This window comes from Oryzias latipes, chromosome 23, assembly GCF_002234675.1.
Source record: "Oryzias latipes chromosome 23, ASM223467v1".
Classification (NCBI taxonomy): domain Eukaryota; kingdom Metazoa; phylum Chordata; class Actinopteri; order Beloniformes; family Adrianichthyidae; genus Oryzias; species Oryzias latipes.
In genome coordinates, this window is record NC_019881.2 from 11,215,561 (window position 1) to 11,239,842 (window position 24,282).

Below are 24,282 nucleotides of genomic sequence, written 5' to 3' on the forward strand. Positions count from 1 at the left end.
TATTACCATCTGGATTAGGGCTGCTCTGTGCCACAGTCGTTAGCGCTCTTGCCTCACACGCCGGCTGGGGGACCTGAACCAGAACACCAATGGGGGACCTTTCTGTGTAGAGTTTGCATGTTCTCCCCGTGCATAGGTGGGTTTTTCTCCTGGGACTCAGGTTTCCTCCCAACATCCAAAAACCTGCTTCATAGGTTAATTGGTTACTCTAAATTAAGCATGGGTGTGTGTGATTTGTGGCCCTGCGACAGACTAGCGACCTGTCCAGGATGTCTCCTGTCTTTGCCAATGAGTGGCCAGGATAGGCTCCAGCATCCCACGAAATGGAAAAAAACAGGTTTAGAAGATGAATGAATAGAAGATAAACCATCTGGATTAAACTGGATTCATGTTGATTATGCCTGCAGAACATTGCTCCAACATAAACAGCCTCCAGTGTTTTATTGCTTTGATGTCTTCCAAGTCTGTGATTAACTCATGTTGACAATTTTAAATTAAAAAAAAAAAGACAATTGAAGCACTTTTACCTACAATAGCCGAGTATTTATTAGTAGCGTACTTTACATTTTTCCTTCATTTACATAATGTACAAAGGACAAAAAAAAAAAAATATTTTTGCTGCCCTTTTCTGAGTTTGAGCCCCCGCCCCTCTTAAATCCTGCGCATGGCCCTGATGCTACACAATCAATATAACAAGTGAAGAAGACCATAGTACACACTCAATGGTTGTGTCAGAAATACCTCCCTTCTAACTACTTAGTTCACTGGGGGTTTGGCGTTTTGTCGGGGAGTCCGGGTCTACAATTCCCAAATCCATTGTCCTGGAAATTTCCCGGAAGTCATTAGTTTAATCGATGCGGACGCCAGAGTGACAAGCGAAATATTTCACCTTTGTTTATTGGGTCTTGCCAGTTTTGTTAAACCAATAAGTTTAAATTAAACTGGTTTGTTATGGCAAAAAGAAAAATCCATTGCTTTTCCTTTGTCCGTGTCCATCCAGGAACTGTTGCTGGAAATTAGCCCTTATAAAACCCGCCAACCTTTAGAAGTTTTAGCGTTCATCTTCCATCCTAAACAGATTTTAATCCCCATGACAGAAGAACCCTGGAGCTTTTATGCTGTGCAGAGAACACCAACAACCTATGAATCAGTTCCAATATTTTAAAGGCACCAAAATCAAGACCACCAAGCCTCAATTGACTGCTTAACCTTTATTCTGGCACATCAGATCTCTTCCCAGTTCTCAAAGTAATCCATCAGTGCTACAGTTTGGTCTCGAGTGCAATTCACCAAACCCACCACCAAGAAGTTTCCGTTTCTACGCCTGGAAATCAACACTGCAGACCAGCCACTAGCAATGGCAGTACAGTCTGTTACAGTTCCCCTGAGGCTCTTTGACGATACATCCAAAAGCTCAAGCAGAACATTGGAAGTCAAGGAAACCCCAACCTGGTTTAGTCCTGGTAGAGCAGAAAGCCGGAGAAGGTGCTGTACTTCCACGTGCTGCCATAGATGGCTCCACGGTGCAACCGCAGCCACACCTGGTCCCCTTGGAAAAGTGGCAGAATTGCATGGTTACTGGCAGTCTCGTGATCCGGGGCGCCATCGTTGGCGTAGGCAGACACCATCACTTCTTCATTGCGCATGAGGTTAACATAGAGGGGAACGTTGATCGCCAGCTTCAGGATGTGGAAGATGAACACATATGTTCCATTCACTGGACAGGTGAACCTTCCAATGTGGGTGTCATACGCCTCCCCCAGGTTGCTGTGCAGCTGGTCAAACACGATGGGCTGGTCAAGGTTGCCCGGAGCAAAGTTAGCAGTACGAGAGGTGGTGAACGCCACTCTCATCGGCTGGGAGAGTGGGTACAGGTGCATAGGAAGTAAGGGGGCTTGGTGGCTGTGGGGAGTCATTGGGACCTCCACGGTTGACACAGACATTGAGTCTCCATGACCAGAATCCACCATGGTAAAGGTCCCATCCCGTTCTGGACTGCTGACCTGAGAAGAATCACTCCAAGCTGCTGCAGAGCGGAAAAAAAAGAAAATACAGGTCTGAAGATGGCTGGATAATTCAAACATCACTGTTTAGGTTTCAAACATCCAGTAACAACTCCTGCTGTCAAACAGCCACTATGTACATTTTGTGCATATTGGACAGATGGAAATTGGTCATATTGGTGAAGATACATGTTAAAAAAATGAGAAAGGTTGTGGTCTTAACATGACACTTTCACAGATGTATCATAAATGAACCACGTTAAATCTAACTACCTCATTGCTACCTCTTGCACATTTGACATGTTTGCACACAAATTTTGAACATTTCTTTTTACAGTTTATATTTATACACTTGTACATGTTGTACATACTGATATATATTATATTTGTTATTTTCGTCTTGCACTGAAATGGTGATGCTTCACTTTCTTGTACAATGGACAATGACAATAAAAGCATATCTATCTATCAAAACTACAGAAGGTTAAATAAACAACGCAAAGAACACGTAAACCAACATAGAATCTTAGCAGTCTTCCGTCATTCGACACTTCAAGTAGCTTGAACAATCAAGTTAAAATAGTGCAACTATTATCTGGTAAAAAATAGGTGATCATCAGTCGTGGGAGTTTGGTGACTAAAGCTTTAGTATCTTTAGACCTATAGAACATTTTTGACCAGCAGTGATTCATATCTCCATTAAAAATGTATGATCACCTTCTTTTAAAACTGTTGTTTTAGCATTAATATGATGGGGTATTCATGACTGGCTCATCAGTTGCTGCAGTTACACGTGCAACATTTCTTAGTTCACTTCTCAATCTTTGAGCCAACAGTGTACATGGGCCCAGATCTGATTCTAACAATTGTTTCAATCAGAATAACTCATTTTACATGCGCAAAACTCTAAAATCCTGGAAACGACCGTAGAATAAGAAATGGCGAGTTCCTTTGTAAACAAACAAAGCTGCAGCACAGAGCGAGATGAACTTCTAAATGTGCTTTTATTATTATGATTATTATTATTATTAAGGGCCCGATGGTCAAAAATTTCTAAATAAGTGCGGCCACAGCTTTATTCTTGGCCGAAGGGACCTGGAAGAAGGAATTAGGTTAATACGCGCCAACAACATTTAGCTTTGGATGTACTTAAAATCCATGCAGCCGGTGCCGCAATGTGCATCTTTCCTGCATGTAAATATGTGAGAATATCAGTCTTTATCTTCTCTGGAAAAGATATTCACGCGATTTCCACAGTTTCTCTGGACTGTGCAAATGCAGAAATGCCGCCTCTGCCAGTTTCACACTGTTCCAAAGCCGTTCCTCTGCTAGGAGACAAAGTACTTCCAGGAGAGACAGTTCTGAGTCTGATCGGGTTTGAGTATTCCGAATGGCGTGTTTACATGACGCATTTTTATTCTGATCAGGCGTTATTCCGATTTCTTTTGTCCATGAAACTGCAGCTAATGATTCCCTTTGATGCACCCTGCCTTAGCCCAACAGTAGCAAGGACAGGCTCCAGCAGCAACGTGATCCTGAAATGGATATTGTGGGTTAAGAATGTGAAGAAAACAAAAATCAGAAAACTAATAGAGCACAAGTAGGCTAACTGGCAGCCGATGGTAGCAATAATTAAAAAAAAAAAAGAAAGAAAACTTGGGTATTCAGTCACCAGTTACCCTACTTTAGCTCTGAGTTACCCTTTTTTGTTTCCTTATCCTCTTACCATCAACCAATTTTGACAGACATGCACTTTTTTTTTTTAAACACCCAATGAGCAGAGTGGTATATTTGTTACTACTTTTTGGACTGTTTTTCACCATTTCTGGGTCTGAAACTATCCGCTGGTGCGTGGTTTACACGAGTTGACGCCCGGCACCGGCTGGAGATCTCCGTATTATGATCCGTATAATTCAATTTTCAGCAGAGCTATGGTATCAAGATCATTTCCCCATTTTGGGATTAATAGCATTCTAAAAAGTTCCCTTTTATTTTAGTTTAATAAATAACCTTCAAAACGTGCATATTTAACGATCAATGTTACGGGACTCTATATGCCTGTGACGCAATTTTGACAGTTTGTTGACTGGGGAAATTTCGTATTCAAGACAAAGACGAATCACATTCAAAACAGACATGTAAAACAGAACTAAATCTTGTATTCATATTTTTTGCAAAGTTAATTTTGTCTATGAATACCTTTCATATTGACAGTTTCCATACCCCACAAAGTTTACCCCTTTTAACATTTGTGTTTTTATCTGTTATGGTTTGTTGATTCCCATCCTTTCTAAATAAATATATAAAGGATGATTAAGTACATTATTTAAGTTTCATACATCCAGTAAAAAGACAAAGCTACAATTGAAAAATCTTTTAATATTAAGGATCCTGGTTTGTGAATTGAATCGCCGCCTGAATAACGATCCACATCCCTACAACAAGATAACTCCACTTCACACATGGATCTAGGAATAATTTCAGGACGGAAAATCTATAAATGTTTTTAAGGAAGACAATGATGCCGTGAAAAACAAAGATTGCAAAAGATGGTTGGAAAAAAATAAACCTCAAATTTTTATTAAAATTAATCATCAATTCTGAGTATCAGTTGCCATTTGTAGTTTAATCCAAAAAGGGGGGGGGACCTTGCCTTTAACTCCTTTGTTAGTGTATTTTACCCAAACCAGATTCAACCCAAACCAGTTAGGGTCACGTTTCTGCATCTACTGGTGTTCTTACCAATCGACCCGTGTCTCCCTCCTTGTCTGTACACATGGTGGTGTGTTGAATCCTGAAAAAGAGAGACGGTCAGAAAAGGCAGCGAAATGTGTACACCATCAAGGTAACAGCTCCACACAAAAAGTTAAGAATTTCCAGGTTTTCCAGCCATCACTGCTGGTCTCACTGCTTACTTTCAGGATCAGGTGTGTTCAGTTAGGGTAACTGCTGCTGCGGTTTATATCCAATTTTATTAGATGAAAGGACAAAGCACAACCCCTGTGCTGAAAACAAGATGGGTTTGATGGTGTACAATACTCCAAAGTCCTCTTTAGCATTTGAGCTCAGGCACAGCTACTGTGTAGGGGTGTAACGATTATTTGATAAATCGATTTATCCAACCAGATCGATCAGTCTGAGGCAAGTTGTTAATAGAATTAAACTAAAGCATCAAAAATGAACTATCATTTTTCCAGTCCAATAGGTACAATTACCATTTCTGATCATGCTGCTGTGCTGTTTCATCCAATACGCTCTACCAGAATCAGGAAATCAAAGCAGGCATTGGAGATTTAACCTTTCTACATCAGACCAAGGGTTCTTTTACTATTTTAGAGAGGAGTTTGAACAGTTTTCAGCAGCACTATATCTTATTCATCTATGAAAAGGCAAGGACAGACTAAACAGAGAGGGAGCATGTTAAAACCAGTGTTTTTCAACCAGTGTGTCGTCAGATATGGTCAGGAGTGCCGTTGGAGATTACCCATTCACTGATCTAAAAACATTTACCATCGAGGAAATCAGCTCTGTGTTCATCCAAACAGGCCCTGATAAAACACTGAGTAGTTAGGAATATTAAGATCATAAAATACTTTTTTCTTTGTGTTTATTTGATTATATGAAAGACACTTTGATAAGAATGACAGTACCGCGATTAAGCCATGGGTTCGGCTCTGTTTTCAGAAAAGTCCCGCCACTTCAACTGTCTCCACCAATCATTCTTGGAGGCTTAATCACACGTCAGTCTGACCAATCAATTCTGATTCTGCTCATAAAGTTGCTCAGTTCCAACAAAAATACCAGCTAAAGCTCGTCTTTAGCGATGTAGCTTTCCACAGAATCTGGTGTCAGACCGTGGAACAAGTGAACAAAACAAAGAAGCTCAGAGAAGCAAGTCTGTGTGTTTTCTAATAACGTCTGGATTATTTTATATGTTAAATTTAAGACGTAATAACATTTAAGAAACAGGCTTAAGGTGAAGTGGCCAACAGACACAATTAAACTACCTGTAAATTCAAACAATTTAATCATCTAAAAATAAATAAAACATTTTTGTTTAAGTTTTCAAAGACTTCATCTTTGATTAAGACAAAAGAAAAACGAATAAAATTTCAACATGTTCACTTTGTGTAGCTACAGAAAATATAATGTTAGTCTTTTAAGTGCATCCATTTATAATGGAAAGGCATAAAATACCAGACTGGACCGCTCAGTGAAAACGAGGCAAAAATGAACTGTACACCTTTACCTCTTGAATTACCAAAACTATGGAGTCCCAAACTGTTCATAATAAAAAAACAAAAACAAAATAACCTTGTGCAATCACTCAACCAATATATCGCTCATAAATATATAAAAAGATCATGAAATTATGAATAACTTGCGCACAGATTTTAAGTGAGCCCTTATTAAATATATTTCATTTTGCTTTAAAAACCTGTTCATTATTTAAAACAGCATTTTAAAATATTAATAGTAATCATGAATCCTATAATTCTATGGCTTTTTTCCAGGTACACTGATTTCAAAATCAATATTTTCAAAAGAAGCTTTGTTTTTATTTCACATTGCCATTTTTCAGAAAGACTTATTTCCGAATAAGCTTTTTCAGCAGAATGAGTCTGTCAATCAAACCAGACAAGTCAGACACTTTGTGATTGGCTACTCCTTTACTCAGACATAAGCAGCAGCACCCTAACTACCCGTATTTTCACGACCATAGGGCGCACCGGATGTTAGGGCGCTGTCTCAGTCACGGGGGATTTTTCCGTCTTTGACACACACAAAAGGCGCACCGGGTGTTAAGGCGCGGGCACGTTAACGCCCCGTTCAGAACCTCAGCGCTTCTAGAGTGGGTTAATAAAACATCCAGTCTCTGATTTTTTATAGAGGAAACATTTTTATCTTGTTACTGTTCTCCCTAACTGATCACAAACTGAATGGTCGCGCACTTGCAGCGCTCTGTCTCCCTTCCTCCTTACAAGTGCTGAACACACAGCACACACACACAGACGCTGCCTGTGCCGTCTCCTTTCTTCCTTTCTATGCGCTAGAAAACGGCGCTGCTTTCAGCACACACACAGAGACACGCACACAGACTTGCGGGTCTCCTTTCTTCATGTGCGCTGGCGAAAACCTGCTCCGAAAACCTGCTCCGTTCAGCAGACACACACACACACACACACACCCCCACCCCCCCTGAACACAGATTTCAGGATGATTCGCAACGATTCGCAAAACGAACTCTGACAGTCAAGAAGACTGAGCTGAGTTTCCGTGGGAACGAGGTGAGGTGGCACAAGTTGGACGACCGACTCGAGGGATGGATTAACGATCAGAGAACAGCTGGGAGAAACATCTGTCTATTGGTTGTATAACAAGTGGGCCATTCTTCACCGCTGCTCAGTCACAAGATTCTCAGATTTTGAGCACACATTAGAATCTCGTCAATGTACTAATTTATAAAGCTTTAGACCACAAGCCACCCAAGAAAGAACAATGTTCTGTTCCTCTCAGTATCACCCGCAATTGGTCAATGCGCAGGTCTCTGAGTTGCTATGGTGTTATCAACACCACGAGTTTTGTGTAGCATCAATACAGTCTCCTTATTTGAACCCACGGTAGCCTCAGCCCCAAGTCGAGTGCCAGCTCTGTTAACCATCAGATGGTGGCAGTGAGATAACACCATGGGGGCAGGAGGGTGGCAGTCTAAAATTGCCATATCATCTAATGATTTTTGGGACTCTATTATCAGGCAGTAATGCGCTGCTGCCTTCCTGCCACCCACCTGTTACTGGACTGCCACATCGTGACCTCCAAATGTGCCTGGGCAGCCACTGACCAATGTCAAAAAATGATCCAGGCGCTGTAAAATTTTAACTTTATTTACGCATCGTCCGCTCAGAACTGCTGCCAACCGGCAATCCAGCTGCCCCCACCCTGTGGCAGCACAGCTGTCCAATTTCATATAGGTGCCAATCCGCCTAACAGTCAAATCTGCATTCATGACCATGCCAACTACTTTCACAATAAATAAATAAAATTAAAATAATATATTAAAAAAAATAAAATAAAATAAATAAAAATGGAGCGGCAGCAGCTAATCTTGATACTTCTGTGGATACCAGCCCATTGCACAGTGGCAGTTGTCTGTGACCGTTGGATTTGTAAGTATTTTTACCGTTTTTTTCACGAGTGGCACTGCTACTTCTTCAGTTTTACTGTGAGCTGTTATTCGTGGCATTTACATTATTTTATTCCCTCTAGTTCACTTCCACTCTGTTCTTGAAGTAAACACAGATCCTTGCTCTGAAGAGGACCAAGGTTTCTATGTTTGGTCCACAACATAATTCTGGTTAGAGGTCACACCTGCCCAAAACAGTGGACTATCAGAACCAGCAAATCCTTGCGTGAATAAAAGCTGCCATTGTGAATGTGGCCTTTGATTTTGCAGTAAGAAACAGTGAGTGACACTCAAACCGTCAAACTTCCTCCAGTCAAAAGGTCATATGATAACATCACTTGTTGTTTTAAGCCTGGCTAAGAAGTATTTGATTTAATCTAAGCTTATATGATCTACATCTAGAAGAGAAACCAGCTTACTCTTGGCGCATAGAGGAGAGAACCAGAGTCTCTGATATATGGCTGGGGGATATAGGCTCCTCCTGGTATAGAAAGCAGAATTCTTACATTAGTTTCAGGCAAAAATTTAAACCAGGCATATAGAATGTTTTACTACTTCCTCCAGGAGTGGGCACCTGGAGGAAATGTGGAAGCAGTTGGTATCTGATCCCCAGGCACATACCTCTTACAGGTCCCCTGTAGTAAGAGTGGTTGGTTCGACCCAAAGCCCCACTTGGGAGGCCAGAGGACAGGAAGTCATCTCCATTATCCAGCATGTACTCTGGCTGGTACACTGCAGATCACACAAGAAAACCGTTCACAGCTGCCTTTGTGGGGATGCATGGGGGCTCGGGGTTTTCATACCCAGCTGAGGCTCGTCGTCTGTGGGAGCAAACTCAGACGGTGTTTGGGTGCTAGCAATGCTGTACTGTGGCTCAGAGAAATCAACCTTCGACTTGTAGTCCAGCTCCCCAACCTGAGGTAGTCCTGGTCCCACCTTAAAGACCTAGAGAATGCATGGAATCTACTGCAGTTATCCTCCAAAACTAGAATTACTAATCGGTAGAACCTTACCGCCTGAATGTTTCCGAACTGTGCAGAGGTCAGAGGTCGTCTAGTGGGAGGTGTGGAAAAAGTCTCTCTCTTAGGGGGTGTAGAATTGGACGATGTTACTCCATTAGTGGGGGAGTGTTTACATGGGCCATTAACTGACATCTGTAAAGAGTTCAAAGTCTTGGCACTTTTTAAACAAATTAAAAAATGGTCCATTTTCCACAAATGCAAGAAAAAATAATAATCAACTTACACCAGAAGAGTTACTCTCGTCTGCAGAAGCATCCGGTAGTTCTCGGCTGTAAAGAGGTGGGGAGGAAAATTGTTTTCTGCCGTCCAATTGAAGAGACGCCTGCAGAGACTAAATTATATCAATAGGTAATAAAGAAAGCAAGACACAAATGCACTTTTCATCTGCTAATCCAGTGCTTCTTTCTTACATGAGGTAGGTCCTTTGAGGAAAGCTGCAAGTCAGCACGTTCAAGACATTGTTCCTCACTTGACACACTGGCCTTGCGTTCTTTCAGTCTAGTAGGCAGTGGGGTGGACTGAACAAGGTCATGAAATTAGAAAAGAATTGTTCTAAAACAGGTTAAAAAGGCAGACTTTAGCATAAATAAAAGAGAAAGGAAAATAAAAGCTTACACTCATCACTTTGGGTAGAATATCAACAGGACTTCTTAGACCACCATAAGCTGGTAAAATTACAAGGTTAGAGGAGGATTAGAAAATTACAAAGAAATTCTGGCTTCATTTTTTTCTTTAATATGCTTCAGCAAGTTCCACAAAGTTAAACCAGAGGGAATCAAGGGGAACAGACTGTTTTATGCAGTTTGATGCCAAATACATTTCCTGCGTTGGTTGTTTTTTTTATTTTCATTTTAAGTGGCCTTAAATTTCTTTCAAGCATTTATCGCCCACCTGGTCCAACCACGGAAGAATGCCCACTACATAAAGCTATAACTGCTCACCAAGTGTGGACTAAAGATCAGGGAAAAACAAAGAGCATCAATCACACAGACATTAAGCATACAAAGAAGGAGACGGGGTTTTGTTGATGCTGCACAAAACCAGAATTCTAGCAGCTTTAATAACTTCCTCTGAGAACAAAACTGTGGGACACAATCTTGGAGGTCAATTTTAAGCCAATTAGATAGGTCAAGCATAGATTCTGAGGCCTTTAACATACAAATGTAAGTCCAATCAACACAACATGGACAGGAGCAAACTTAGGAGGGTCCCTGTGACAGCAGGACAAACGAGTGTAGAGGGAACACAGATATTTCATAGGGTGATAAAAGACCAAGAACATAATGAAGACCAAGCCAGTGGACTCTGATAACCAACAGACTGGAGACTGTGTAGTGCAGTACAGGTTATTTTAAGTTACCCAAAGGAGAAGAAGCCCCAGATGGAAGTCTCTTCGGTCTGGGTATACTGCTGGTAGAATTCTCTCCATCTAATAAAGAGTCCTGAGCACAAGAATAAATAGTAAATGGTGTTTACACATCAGTCCCATTCACACATTCACAGACTGATCGTCTGTGAATGTGTGTTACTCTCCTAACGAACTCTGGGGCCAACCTATAACGACCAAGAACAACGTAAGGTTCAGTGTCTTGCCTAAGGACACCTTGACACAAACTAAACCTGCGATCTTTGGAACAAAGGTTTACCGCTCTACCTCTGAACCACGAATAGATTACATTACTCAATACCTTTAGTATGTGACCAATGACCAATGTCTGAGAATTCAATTCAATAAAATTTGATTTATATAGCCCAAATTCACAACAGTCGTCTCAATGGGCTTCGTACCCGTAATTGTAAGGTATACATACAATCAAGAAGGATCATAACGGCGTAGAATTCAATAGGATAATCCTAAAACTTTAACTGAACATCCAACTAAACTGCTATATTTCTTGTTTTGGCTGCTGTGACAACTGAATTTCCCTCCGGGGATAAATAAAGTCCTGTCTTATCCCATCTTGAAAAAACACCTAAAAACCGGAATCCCTAAAATACGAAGAAACCTCAGGGGTCCCCACATGAAGGAGGGATCCTCCCCAAGGACGAACAGGCAATGTACCAAAACTCTTGGAGAAGAATTAGCTTATCTACCTCTACAACTACATATTTAAAGTCCAGCAAATGATCTTCATCCAGTTTAAGTTGGGGGACAGCTTTGGGTGCAAGACGAGCCAGAGACAGGAACACTTCAGTTCTTTGTCAATAGAACTAAGAACATCAAAATTGTCTAGTTGCAGCTCGTGAGTTGATGGGGGGGAAAAAATAAAAAATAAAAATCAAAGGTTAAGACTACCTGCATAAAGCTGAAAGAGCCATGGATCTTCATCATGAGCTCCTCAAGGTGCCGTTTCCTTAGTATGGGATCTTTGGGCAAAGTAGGTGGGGATTGAAAAATTTCCACAGGTATTTCCATTTGAAGTATCTGCAAAGAGTAAATAAGAATACTTTGGCGGGGGCGAGCAAGGGATTGAGATCTTTGCTGCATGTTCCAGACTTACAGTCTTTGTGCTTTGTTCCTTTTTGGTCTTCTCTTTTCTCTGAGGATATTTCATATGAAAAGAAAAGCACTTTCATGATAAAATGTAATAAAGATTCTTAAAATTAAAGTCAGCAAACCTCAGAAAAATTCAGACAAATCATTTGGTGCCTTAGGTATGGGATGCAGTTCTAAAAATACTGTTTACAGTGCAGGTGGTCAGCTGTAGACCTCAAATGAAGACCAAAATTATCCAAGGAATATTTTCAGAATCTCCTGAAACCCACAAACATGGTGTCCTAAAGAGGCAGAAACTGAAGACACAGGAATGGGCCATGATCCAAGCTGAAGTCACTCAAGTAGTTAACAAAACCTACTTTGCTGGTAAGGCACCAAGGGTAGATGAGGTCCTCAAAGAAGTCTCTGAATGTTATGACTGTCGAGTGATTAACATTGGGGACAGTACGTCTAGACTGGCAAATCAGGGTGGTTGTCTCTCTTTTGAAGAAGGAACAGTTAAGTTTTTGTCCTGGTTGTGGAAAAGCTGATCCGCTTTACACCAGACTCGGAGCTTGAAATTTCTTTGGAATTTGCCAATCCAATCCACATGTGCAATGTGGATTTAAAGAAAAAAATTCAATCTTGTCACCCTGACAGTAATGGAGAAATTTCCTGTGCAGAGGGATCATCTATGCTGAGACGCTGCTACCGTGACCTGGCTTCAGATAAGTGAAAGATTGACAGATGGATGAAAACAACTTCAGTAAAATGTTATAGTGCAATTTAAAACAGTCTCCACTAGCCACTTTAAAAGGAAGCTTTTCTCTGGACAAAAGTTTGTTTTAGCTTGTAAAAGAGGCGTTCTCTTCAGATATGAAACTTTACAGCATTTAAAGTGTGAAGAATTGCCTTTTTCCAACCATTGTAAACAGCACTTCAGGGTAGGTAATGCTTTTTTCCCATTTGACTGAAATTTTGAAGACGACTAGGCTTTTCAATATTGGTTTATTGGGACAAGTATTCCTCCTGTGTGCCAGCAGATGAGCTGTAAATTAGTTCTAACAAGTTCTGGATAATCAAGTCTCAAATAGTCCATCCTTTGCCACCCTAATAGTACAGTGAATGTAAATATAGCTGTATTTATCATAAATAACATCAAAATACTGAGTTTACTATGTTCAACAGTGTCCTAAACTTGGGCAATTGGCCTATAGGGGGCACCACTTCCCCTCCAAGTTTATCTCAACATGCAAGAGTCTATTGACATTCAATTACATCAAGTTACACGATGTAACCAGGAGATGGAAGTCATGAGATCAAAGAAATACTACATAACCAAGGTAACAGCAGTTTCTCAAACCTGAAAAGAAGGAAAACTTTCTGAAGACATAGCAGAACTCGAGTGAGGCTCAAAGATGAGCCCTGGTGTTGATGGAAGAGACTGGAAACCAAGACTACTAACAAGATGGTCATGGACAACTTTATATGGCCGAAAGAAAGAAGTTTAACAACTATTTTCTAGTTGTACCACTGGTCAGTCAGTTTGGTGTCTGGATTATTTCATTACTGATCATCTCAAAATTGAAGTAAAACTGACTGGTTTGAGATATTTATAGTATGCTGTATCAGTCTTTTTCAAGCCATAGAGAATAGCTATAACCACCTGATAAACCACCTAATTATGATACATTTTTGCTCTGAAAGATTATCCAAGCCTGGGTTGAGTTCTTGATGTTATAATGATATTCTAATAAAATAAACTAATGTTGCTTTTATTGGATCAAACAACTTCTACAAATCAGCAGGTTTCCCTCACCCAATCCTCAAATGCAAAAAAAAAAAAAAAAAAAAAAAAAAAAAATCGTTTTCAGATTTTTTTTCAAAACTAAATTTCTTGTAGTAGCATTTTAATGTAGAAAAATAGGTTTTTCAGAAACCAGAAGCTAAAATAATATTCACTGTCAACTTCAGCGCCGTTCGGACCGGTCTATTAAAATATTGTCTCCATATTGTTTATTTTGTCCGCGGTCAGAAAAAGTTTGGACACCACCATCTTTAATCATCCGTGACCAAACTAACATCTCGTTTAATGTTAACAGCACCCATCAAGTGACTTTCAGGACTTACTTTGAAACCCAAACTGTCTAGCTTTCATGTAAAACACAAAAACTTCAATTAAAACAGCAAATGTGCATAAAGGTCGTGTTGTACAGCCACTATGTACTATTTGGACATTTTCCACGTATGAAATTTCGGTCTTTGGTTATCCATGCGTGACATATGCAATTCATAAGTGTTCCTTGCGTTCGTCATTCGTTGATGCGCACAGATGTCCGTCGAGGGTACGGGTCTTTACAGGAATTCAGTTTTGAGCGGTTCAAATTTTTCGGTCAGATGAGAATTACACAGTTTCTTTGGATTTTACGTAGTTTATACACAATTATTACATAAATCTTACACAATTGTGCATGATTTTTGTGAGATGCAGCGGCAAATTTGCGGCTTTCCATGACTGTTCCACGTCTAGCACACTTTTCCATCAACGCATGTACAAGCGATAAATATTTCACATCACATATACGGCGCACATATTTCGTTAAAAATAGGTCATTGAAACAAATTTGGCTTTTATGTTGATTTGCGTGTATTTTGCGTGGTTTAAACGTGGTTCTCTTTAAAATTTGTTCATCTGTGAAAATTTTAAGTAAAGTCCAAAACTTTTTGCATTTATATTGACTTCTAAACAATTTTCATCTGTGCTATAGGCGCCAAATGCATTTAGTGGCTATGTGACACGACCTTAATGTCATGAAAAAAAGCATCTCTAAAAAATAAAGCTGGCCTACGGGCCATCAAGTTGTTTGTGCCACTACAGCAGTTGCACTTTGAATTGTATTAGTAATGTCAAATTAACCTAAGTTTGATACATCTTTGTATGAATATTTAACTACTGATTGATACGTTTTGTGCATTATTCTTGCTTTGATTGCTTAAATAAACCATTTCAAATTCAAATTTTAAAAATGTAGCTGAACAAAAACCACATCATTAAAAAACAATCGAAGGCGACTTTTACCGGTTTGGAAACAGTGCGCTGCTTTGATGCAGCTCGGACAGCCTTCGGGATGAGCACAGCAGCTCCTCTCCAAGGTTTTGGGACACCGGTTAGTGGAGATGAGGGTCCATCAGAGGTTTCAGCATCCCAGCTGTCAGGAGGCTCCTGCTCCTTCATGGACTGGAAATCATCCTTCCAGTTTGGATTGTTAGGCCCCTTCACATCCTGCAGGGGTAGTCTGGGAAAAAGCTAACCCAGAAACAGATCAGTGGCTTTAGCTGCAACAACTGATGTAAAACTTAATTGATGGGGAGTCTCACCTCTTTGGAAGTTCCACTTGCTTTTTAATAAACAGGAAACACCCACCCAAAAAACAAAAAGTGATCATTAGCCTGCAGTTCATGATCCGTCTAAGTTCATGGCCCTCGTCTTGCTACAGACTCATGGTTCGATTCAAACTTTTTCTGATTTCCCACAGATTCAAATGCTGCTGACAAATTGTGCATTTCACCACCGTGATACCACCAACATTCTCCCAGCTCCACATCAACAGATGTGTCTAGATGTGCAGGTGAATTCAGGTATTTAGCTAAAGTGTGAGAGATCTTAGCGTGAGGTTAAACCACTTAGTAGGAACCAGGCTTTACTCTAGGATGTCACTGGACCAGGCAGTCCGTGTGGGCATGTCAATGTGCTTCCAAAGGGTCATGCTCTTACTGCTGTGGCTTCCTAAGCCCAGAAACAACTCTGCAGACTTGTTGGGTTGAGGCAGAAATCGGCTCAAATACTTGCAATCCATCAGTCTGGTAATCTCCTCTTTCAACAGCTTATCTAAAAAAAAAAAACAACCCACACCATTGATGGAATGTTTGAACTCTCCATTTCTTTAGCTCAGAGATTATTTCATAGTCTTATCAATGAATACTCACAAGTGGATCCAGCCACTGGTTGGTCCTTTCCCTCCAGAAGGTCCATGTAGACCAGTGCAGCCTTCTGCATCTGCTCATCTAGGCTGCAGAACACAATGACAGGTGTTTCAGAAAAACCAGGCAGCTCCACTCTTTACATTTTACACATTAGCCCAACACTAAAGACGAACCAGTAAACAGACTCATGCATGGAAGGTAGAGCACCGGCCCTTTGACCCAGTCTCACCTCAGTCCGTTGTCTCTTTGGACTCCCAGCATGGCGGCAAGCTGGTTCAGGCTGTGCAGCTTCTGGCTGGGGATGTGTGGTGCCTGGTTGTTTCCAGTCATCAAGTCCTTCTGGATGTGCTCCTGCTGCATATTACCCAGGAGGTAGTGGATTTTCAGGACCATAGCCAGGCGCCTCCTCTCGGCCTCCACTCTCTCTACCTGATCTTTTTTAACAACCTTCTTCTGGGCTTTCAGCAGCTGCAGAGTTCCAGAATTAAAACAAAAAACAAAGAAAAACTCACATGTTTCAAAAATAAATATCTAGTTTTAAAATAAAATGTTACATTTCTGAAAGTAAGGACTAAAATCCTAAAAGAAAAATCAGTTAGAATATTTGGACTGGATCAGATTCTTGGGATGAAAAGTCCAATTTCATGTCAAAAAGCACAGTTTTAATTACTAAGATGAGAACAAAGTATAGTCATTTGAGAAGAAAAATGTCAGTTTTGAGTGCAAAAATGTTTAAAATTCTGAATGGATGTATGTGTGAGATGATAAAAACAAACAACACGACATCTACACAGTAACAAAGATGATAACTCTTCTACTTCGGCTTTCTTTCCAGGTTATATAAACTTCTGGAACATTAAAGCAAACAATATTTGACACGAGGTAATGAGTTTCTCTTCATCGGGGTTCCTTTCCCAGTGTGGGTCCTTGGGGAAGCCCCTTCGTGCTACTGCCCAACTATGTGTTCCAGCTCCTCTGGGGTACCTGAGGGGTTCCCAGGCCAGTTGAGACGTCGTCTCTCCAGTGTGGCCTCGGGCCTTTACCAGGGGGACTTGCCCAGAATAATTCTTTAAATTTGTAAGCTTAGAAGTTACAGAATCCCAAAAATATATCTCAAGACATCTTTACGGAAAATTCAGAAATATGATAAAGTTAAAACAAGTTAATAAATAAGTAAATGAAAGAAAAAAAAATTCAAAAAGGCCACATGTATAGTTTGTCTCATTTTGGGGAGGGGGGACGTTGGGGTTTTTGCCCCACAACTTTGCTTTGAGGTTTGGATTTTACAAAGCTAGGAGGCATAATCATACATTTTGCCAATTAAATCATGACTGTGACAAACCATCGGATTTACGGGAGTTTTTAAAAAATATAAAATGAATACCAAAAAACGACTTTTCAAAAATTGCAATAAGCTGATATGTCACCACTAACTTCTAAACATTCATCCATAAGGAATCCAGAAATACTCAAATTTGAAATTACTTAGTGAATTTTTAAAGGCCTAGTACAACGTAAAAGCCTAATTAAGAGTACTTTGAAGTTTAAAGCTTTCAAAGTGCGTTAAGTTTTCAGAGGTGAACATTCATTCTCGAGGGGGGAAAATTTTATTGTTATTTACATTTTATAAGGCTTTTAACTTGATCAACCAAAGTATTTAAATATTAGTACCTTAATAGGGATTGGCTGTCAAAAAAATACTATCAAGATTTGACCGTTGCCATTTGTGGCACCTATCTGGCGCCGCTTTGCCAAAACCCCTTGACTCTTCACAATGAGATTGGTTTTTCAGGGCTCCAGACTGCGACCAAATGGTCGCATTGTGCGACTAAAATTTGAGAGTGTGCGACTGAATTTTATATCCAGTCGCACATGTGCTACCAGTTAATTTGCCTCCCCCACCCTCCGTATTTTTTATACATTAAACGTGGAAGGGGCACGTCAATGAAATGAGCAATGAAATAATCAATGAGACGTGAGCACACACACGCACGTAAACACACACACACTCGCACATACACTCATGAGACGCGAGCACACACGCACGTAAACACACACACACTCGCACATACACTCATGAGACGCGAGCACACACGCACGTAAACACACACACTCGCACATACACTCATGAGACGCGAGCACACACGCACGTAAACACACACACTCGCACATACACTCATGAGACGCGAGCACACACTAGCGTTTCATTGAGTGATGCCTGTCTGTGAAACAGCCAATGCGTGTGAGAAGAATAGGAAATGGCCACTGTAAGTGGCTAAAATGCGTGGACGGGGAGGGGCCTAGAGATAGAGTGCGCGTAAACATCTGTGGAAAGGAAACAGACAAATATCCCCACTGCCCGATTTGTGCGTCTGAGCTATGAAGCGAACTATTGATTTGTTCTTCCGACCTGCGGCTAGTGTACCAGTGCCAGAGTGTACAGCAGGGGTCTCAAACTCGCGGCCCGCAGGCTATTTGCGGCCCCCAAGATGATATTTGGCCCCCACCTTGATATGAAAGACACTGAATGACACTTTGTTGTGCGCGGAGCTGACAAAGCAACCAATCACAGTGGGGTATATGACTCTTGGGGGCGTAACAATGACCGGGCTTGAAGCAGGAAAATCATTTAATGAAGGCAAAGCTGCAGCGAGACTGAAGGAGAACAGAAAGTTGGAGTTGTCCTTAACATTCAATATAGTTTTAATCTGCCTCTTCCCCTCAGTATGATCCGCGTTATCATACATTTTATATTTATTTGAATGTTTTGTAATATATGTAGCCTTTTTTTTAAATCAATTGGTATTTTAAATTATTTTAATTGATCACTCAACTACAAAAACCCATCAGGACACATGTCCCATAATGCATTGTTTTGTAGTCATCAGGGCAGCTTTGTCAGTGCAGTGCTAAATTTCCAGCTGCGTTAGTTTAGGTTGGGCCTTGCTCCCGCCCCTTTCTCGTGATATTTTTGTGATGATTGACAGGTGATGTTGGAGCAAAAACAAAAACATACGTCACACACCAGGTGATCTGCGCACCGTTGCGTCCACCTGGGTGATCTCAAACACGCTTATTGTGCATTTTGGCTGCACTTATTTGGTGTCACCAACATAAATACCAGTTTTTGAGCGTCTCTCTGATCTCAGGTATCTGTATCGATTGTTCTTATCTCCAGTGAACAGCGCCCATTCTTTTACAAACCACAGTTTGAATTCAACTATGAAAATATAGGAGTGGATGACCGGCTGCTCTAAAACAACTTGTGACCAGGGTTTAAATGTGCAAAAAGTCATCAGAAAATCCAAAAATGCTAACTCTGAATTTTGTTTTTCCTTTACTGATTTGTGGTTTAAAGAGTAAACTTTAAAAAAAACATTCAACAAAGACTCAGAATTGGGAGCACATACTCTCTGACGTCTCAAAACTTTACCTTGTTGTTCCATCTTCAAAAGTGCAGAATAAAATGTGACACTGAATTTGAAACAGCTCATTGTAATTTCTGCATCTATTATGAAGCATTTATTAGTAATACAGAGGAAATTAGTAGATTTGGTTAGCATGTTGATTTACGGTATGCGCCCCTAAATTTTCTGGTTGTGCCCCTAAAATTTTCAGTTGGGGGCCACTGTGCTCCTAGTGAGAAAAGTTAGTCTGGAGCCCTGTTTATGTTTGTTTTGTTGCAGAAAAGCAAGATTTACTAGCAATAAAAAAATAAAAGTTGGCCTTGTGTTGAAGTGGGGCACAAAAGTAGTCAGTGACCTACCGCGCAAGAAGTACCATTAAAAAGGTAAACTTGGTCTTTAATTTAGTAAAGGAACTAACTGAGAAATAAAATAATCTCAGATATCACTTTCATTTTAAAATGTTTTCTTTGCAAATGATGGTGGAAAATAAGAGTTTGATCACTAAAAGTTCACCTTAATACTTTGCTGTCAGTGCTGAACAGTCCAAAGTTTTCTGCAGGTTCGCAAACACTGCAGCAGCTATTTTGGTCCAATCTTCCAAGCAGTTCTCCAAACACGGTGAGTTAATTTATTTCAAAGTTTCATTTTGGCCCCTAGAACTTGCCTTTGTCTTATTTGTAAAGAGACAAAGAGAAGAAGAAAGTTGTCAAACTGGGTCACCGGGAGATGGAAGATCTGTCAAAAGCGTCCGTCATTCAGACGCGACTCCTGCAGAAGATCATGAACCTCGCCGTACGAGCAGACTATGAATGATGTCATGAACCGAGACACAGACGTGATTACCGATGCTTTTGTAGAGCCCTACAAAATAAATCAACCTGATCTCTCACAGGGGCCTCAAAAAGCATCAGCACCCAGCAAAAATTCACCTCCTGTAAATAAAGTCGTCGCCGCCTACTTTTGTGACTTGATGACGAATCAAACTTGAATTTAGCGTCATGTTAGTTCATTAGCTCTCCTTTAGGGGATTCTTTAATGGTCCTCCTGTTCCGTCAGCGCAGGAACTACACAACCACACAAATACAACAACGATAAAAGATTGACAACTGGGATTTTCTAAACATAACAGAACTAAATCCACTGTGAATGCAACTTTATTAGCAACACCTTCATATTACATAGCTGGTGTTGGGTTTTTATATAAAAATTAATCATCTGGAGGCAGAATTAAAAAAAAGGGAAAAAAAGGGGGCTTTTCTGTCCATCTATCCCCTCTCCTCTAATCCCCTCTAGTAAATCTGTCCTCGTTTTCTCAGGATGTTGGCATTTGAGTTGACAGTTTGAAAACCCTAAAAACATCATACTACTCAAAATACTTGAATGCAATTTCATTTTCTTAAAGAATTTTAGGAAACAAGTTTTCATTCCTCATGGGGGGGGCTTTTCCAGCACATTTCTTTAGAATATAAAACGCTTCCTTAACTGTGTGAAAAAACAGAAGAAAGCAAAGACTGGCTAGAAATCCATAAAGGCTTTATTTTGAAAAAAATGTTTTTATCAGAGGTTTAAATTATATTGAGACTTGCTCTCTGTTTGCCATGAAGCTTTGAGCCTTAGCCAAAACTAATAAGAAATTGTTAGATGAACTTTAATTGTGTCACTAAGTGGGCGGTCGTGGTGCAGCGGTAGGGCGGTCGACCCATGATCGTAAATTAGCAGGTTCGATTCCCGCCTTGCAATGTGTCGAAGTGTCCTTGGGCAAGACACTGAACCCCACCTTGCCTCTGGTGGGAGGTTGGCACCAGTGTTCGGCAGCGGAGCCGCCATCAGTGTGTGAATGTGTGTGTGCATTGGGTGAATGGGACTGTGACTGTAAAGCGCTTTGGGCCTTCGAGTGAAGGTAGAAGGCGCTATACAGTAAACGCCATTTACCATTTTTACCATTTAAGTTGATTAAGGGTGTGCACGCCCCGATACCTTTTGTTAAGCATAAATAAAAGCCCCCGATGTTCTCAGAGGAGAATCCAGAAACATGCCAACATGTTAGAAAGCCAGAATCAGAACCACTCACATTCTGAGTCAGGCCATCCAAAGTTTTGTGCAGCTCCCGGGCAAAATCCAGGTTATGAAGCACCTCCTCGAACTTCTCCACAGCTGCCTGAATCAGAAAGCAGCAGACGAGGAGAAGGGTTTGAATCCGAGGAAAAAATCTCCTCATTCTACACCCAGTCCATCCCACCTTCTGATCTTTGTTCAGCTCCTCGCCCTGGATAAGCCTCTTCTTGTACTCCTTCAGCTTCAGCTGGGGGGGGGGGGGGGGGAGCGTCAGAATCTGGGTCACCCTTCCTCCAGCACCACCCCCTTAGATGCTCACCTTCTTCTTCTCCAGGTTCCTGATCTTGTGTTTCAGACAGATGAGGCCATCTTCAATATAGGTTTCATAGCCGTGGTATGCAGTGGACACCTCCAGGCTGACCTGCTGCATCCCCGGCACCTCATCCTTCATCTGCTGGCCCTCATCCTCCTCATCCTCCTCCACTGAATGCTCAGGTAGATGAGGAGCATCCAGAACAGGCAAGGTGTAAAGTTGCACCATGGCAGCCGGCACTAGGAGGGTGGAAGTGTAAAAAATTAGATGCATTACAGGGACCCTTGAGGTCTGATCTGGGTGAAGAGGGGCTGCTAAAAGGCAAACAGACTAAAATGAAACAGAAAAATGTGAAAATGAAGGCTAGTGTTTAAAAAAAAAGCCTTGAAAAATTAAAACACTAATGAGTAGCAAAAAACTAAGCTATAAGACCCACTTTTTTAATTAAAAAATTAATCTGAAACAAATTATTTTAAATAAAAAGGAACCAAACTGTTCTTAAAAAGCCTTAAAAATGAAATGATGAAAAACAGAATATTTCAGAAAAAAAAGAAAAGTCTAAAGGCAAACAAGAAAAACATGATTGGAAAAAGCTTCAAGTGAAACGGTCTGCTAACATTTTGTAAATATCAAAGCTGTAGGCCTATGGAAGCATTTCTTGAGCATGATTAAAAATAAAAGTCAATACCAGAAATGCTTTTACATTTTCAAAATGAAACTGCATTATTTGATTCTAAATTCAAAAGAAAAAGCAATCCGCCAAACAGATTTTCATTTTCTTATTCAACACCGCTTATTCTGTGACATAATACAAATATGCAAAGAGGGGATTGCATTTTCGTTTTCACATCCACCGTGTAACAAGTGTCGTATTATTCAGTTCCAGTCAGCATCTCCAGGGGGGAGCGGGACGACGACGTCAGTGTTCACTCTGTGTGGACGGCTGCTTAGACTCCGACATGTTTAGGAGCAGTGCAGCCAGGCTCGTAGCTTCGTGTTAGCGGCAGGGGCGGGTGCTTTGTTACATTGTGCACTCCTGATTGTTACACGGTTCTGGTCGTGTTCTTTGGAGGCCCCTCGGTCCGCAGCCGGACGCACCGCGGTTCAAAGCTTCCCCCGGACTAGCTCCGTCTTTGGACTGAGCGAACACCCAGCCCGGCCAAGAATAAAGCACTGGCCAGGCGTATTTAATAAATTATGAGCGAACAGGCCCTTAATAATTATAACAATGATAAAAGCACATTAAGAAGATCATGTCCTGCTGCTTCCCGCTGATTCTGCTGTTTGAGGACGGCTGCAGCCCCATCAATAGCTCTAGCACAGATTTCGCCATGCATGCTAAACGTTTGCTGTTTGGACCAACAACGCACTGACATCATTGCCCCCACTCCCCCCCGGAAAACTGGAAATGCTGACTGGAAATGAATTATGCGACACGATTCGCAGGGTGGATGTAAAAATGCAATCCCATCTTTGCATTTATATTTTAATTATGACACAGAATAAGCGGTTTTTAAGTAGAACATGAAAAAGCATTTTGAAGTATTGATTTTTTATTTTAATTTTGAGTCGTTTGATGCAGTTACATTTTGAAAATGAAAAAGCATTTCTGTTCATCCATTTTAATTGTGAAATTGAACATTTGAATTGTCTTCTAAATTAATTTTGCTAAATATTTAGTAGAAAACTTTTTGAAACTGAAAAGTCAAATACTATTTTCTGTATCATTTTAATTAAGTGACAGAATGAGCGGTGTTTAAGAAAAGAAAAAAAAAGAGTGGCTTGGCGGATTGCTTTTTCTTTTTAATTTTGTCTTTAATTTTGAAACAAATACAGCTTAATTTTAAAAATGAAAAAGCATTTCTGGTATTGAGTTTTATTTTTAATTATGTTTCAGAAATGCTTCCATATAGATCTAGTTAATAGTTCTCCATGACTAAAATTTCATTTTAAATTTTAAACTTTTAACATTCATTTTCAATGAGTAAAACTGGATACATTTTCGAAACAGAGAGAGAGAGAGAGAGACACAAAAAAAATACAATTAGGATAATTTAAAAAAGAACATTCAATATTTTTGTACTCAAAATATAATCTAGATTTGGGGAATTTGATAAATATTAACACCCTCACTCTCCCTGTTTCTATTTTTTAAGGACATAATAACTAAATGAAGAAAGTCAAAGTCTTAAAACGATGTACAACATCGCTGGAATTAACACACAGCTGGAATTAATTCCGGACAAATTGGCACCTGCGGAAGCTGACAAACAACACCAGGACCCGGCCGAACCAGCAAGAACCTGAGCTCAGGGTCCACTCACACTGCGGGTCCGCCTGAATGAAAGAACTGCGCCTTGGCTCTTCAGAGACGGTGGAAGTCCAGACAGGACCAGCGCCCCACACAGATGTTCTGCACCGGAGGCCGCGCCCCCCCTCAGTCCGCTTTTAAATACCCCGCCGCCGCCGCCGCGAGCTCACGGATCACATCCGGTTGGACAGGCGCAGGCGCAGCAGGTGTGGCGGGAGCCAGGAGATGAGGAGTGGCAGAAAGGCCGAGTCACAAACGTACCACGACTCAAATAAAATCTGCCACGAGTTATAAATGCGCAGCAAGTTTATTCAAACGAATCCAATGAATTTTAACGTATTTATCACTTTATCTGTGTTGCGTTTAATGACAGGATGTTTTCAGGAACTACTGATGAAACCATGAACAAGCAATCAGAGACAGACATTAAATAAAATGAAGACTTCCAACAGAAATATATTTACAGTAACTTTTTAAATAGAAGAACAATTGAAAGTAGGCTTTAATATACCCTGTTCCACTGCAGC

The 24,282-nt window shown here is 40.6% G+C and overlaps 1 protein-coding gene across 3 annotated transcripts; it reads right to left on the reverse strand.

Moving 5' to 3' along the window:
* Positions 1-1,191: 1,191 nt before the first annotated feature.
* caprin2 (caprin family member 2) lies at positions 1,192-23,887 on the reverse strand. Of its 3 annotated transcripts, none has more exons than XM_011491017.3 (21): positions 23,769-23,887; positions 21,451-21,683; positions 21,316-21,378; positions 21,148-21,234; positions 15,899-16,137; positions 15,673-15,755; positions 15,461-15,574; positions 15,064-15,083; positions 14,765-14,992; positions 11,711-11,749; positions 11,506-11,634; positions 10,570-10,651; positions 9,825-9,874; positions 9,620-9,727; positions 9,433-9,540; positions 9,201-9,341; positions 8,991-9,132; positions 8,809-8,919; positions 8,607-8,668; positions 4,746-4,797; positions 1,192-2,026 (listed from the first exon to the last, which is right to left on the reverse strand). In XM_011491017.3, exons 2-21 carry the CDS (start codon positions 21,670-21,672, stop codon positions 1,455-1,457), a joined length of 2,652 nt encoding a protein of 883 aa, XP_011489319.1. In that variant the 5' UTR covers positions 21,673-21,683; positions 23,769-23,887; the 3' UTR covers positions 1,192-1,454. The 3 variants fall into 3 exon arrangements, with proteins under 3 accessions (XP_011489319.1, XP_011489321.1, XP_011489320.1); XM_011491019.3 differs by having other exon boundaries at positions 9,433-9,531; positions 23,769-23,881; XM_011491018.3 differs by lacking the exon at positions 23,769-23,887 and adding an exon at positions 23,699-23,766.
* Positions 23,888-24,282: the final 395 nt, after the last annotated feature.

Excerpts from the sequence above, each read along its gene's own strand:
- caprin2 (XM_011491017.3), bottom strand. The coding sequence starts at position 21,672 with ATGGTGCAACTTTACACCTTGCCTGTTCTGGATGCTCCTCATCTACCT. Across the intron at positions 21,235-21,315 it reads AGCTGAACAAAGATCAGAAG|GCAGCTGTGGAGAAGTTCGA; the intron begins GTGGGATGGACT and ends TTTCTGATTCAG. Across the intron at positions 2,027-4,745 it reads AGGGAGACACGGGTCGATTG|CAGCTTGGAGTGATTCTTCT; the intron begins GTAAGAACACCA and ends TCCGCTCTGCAG.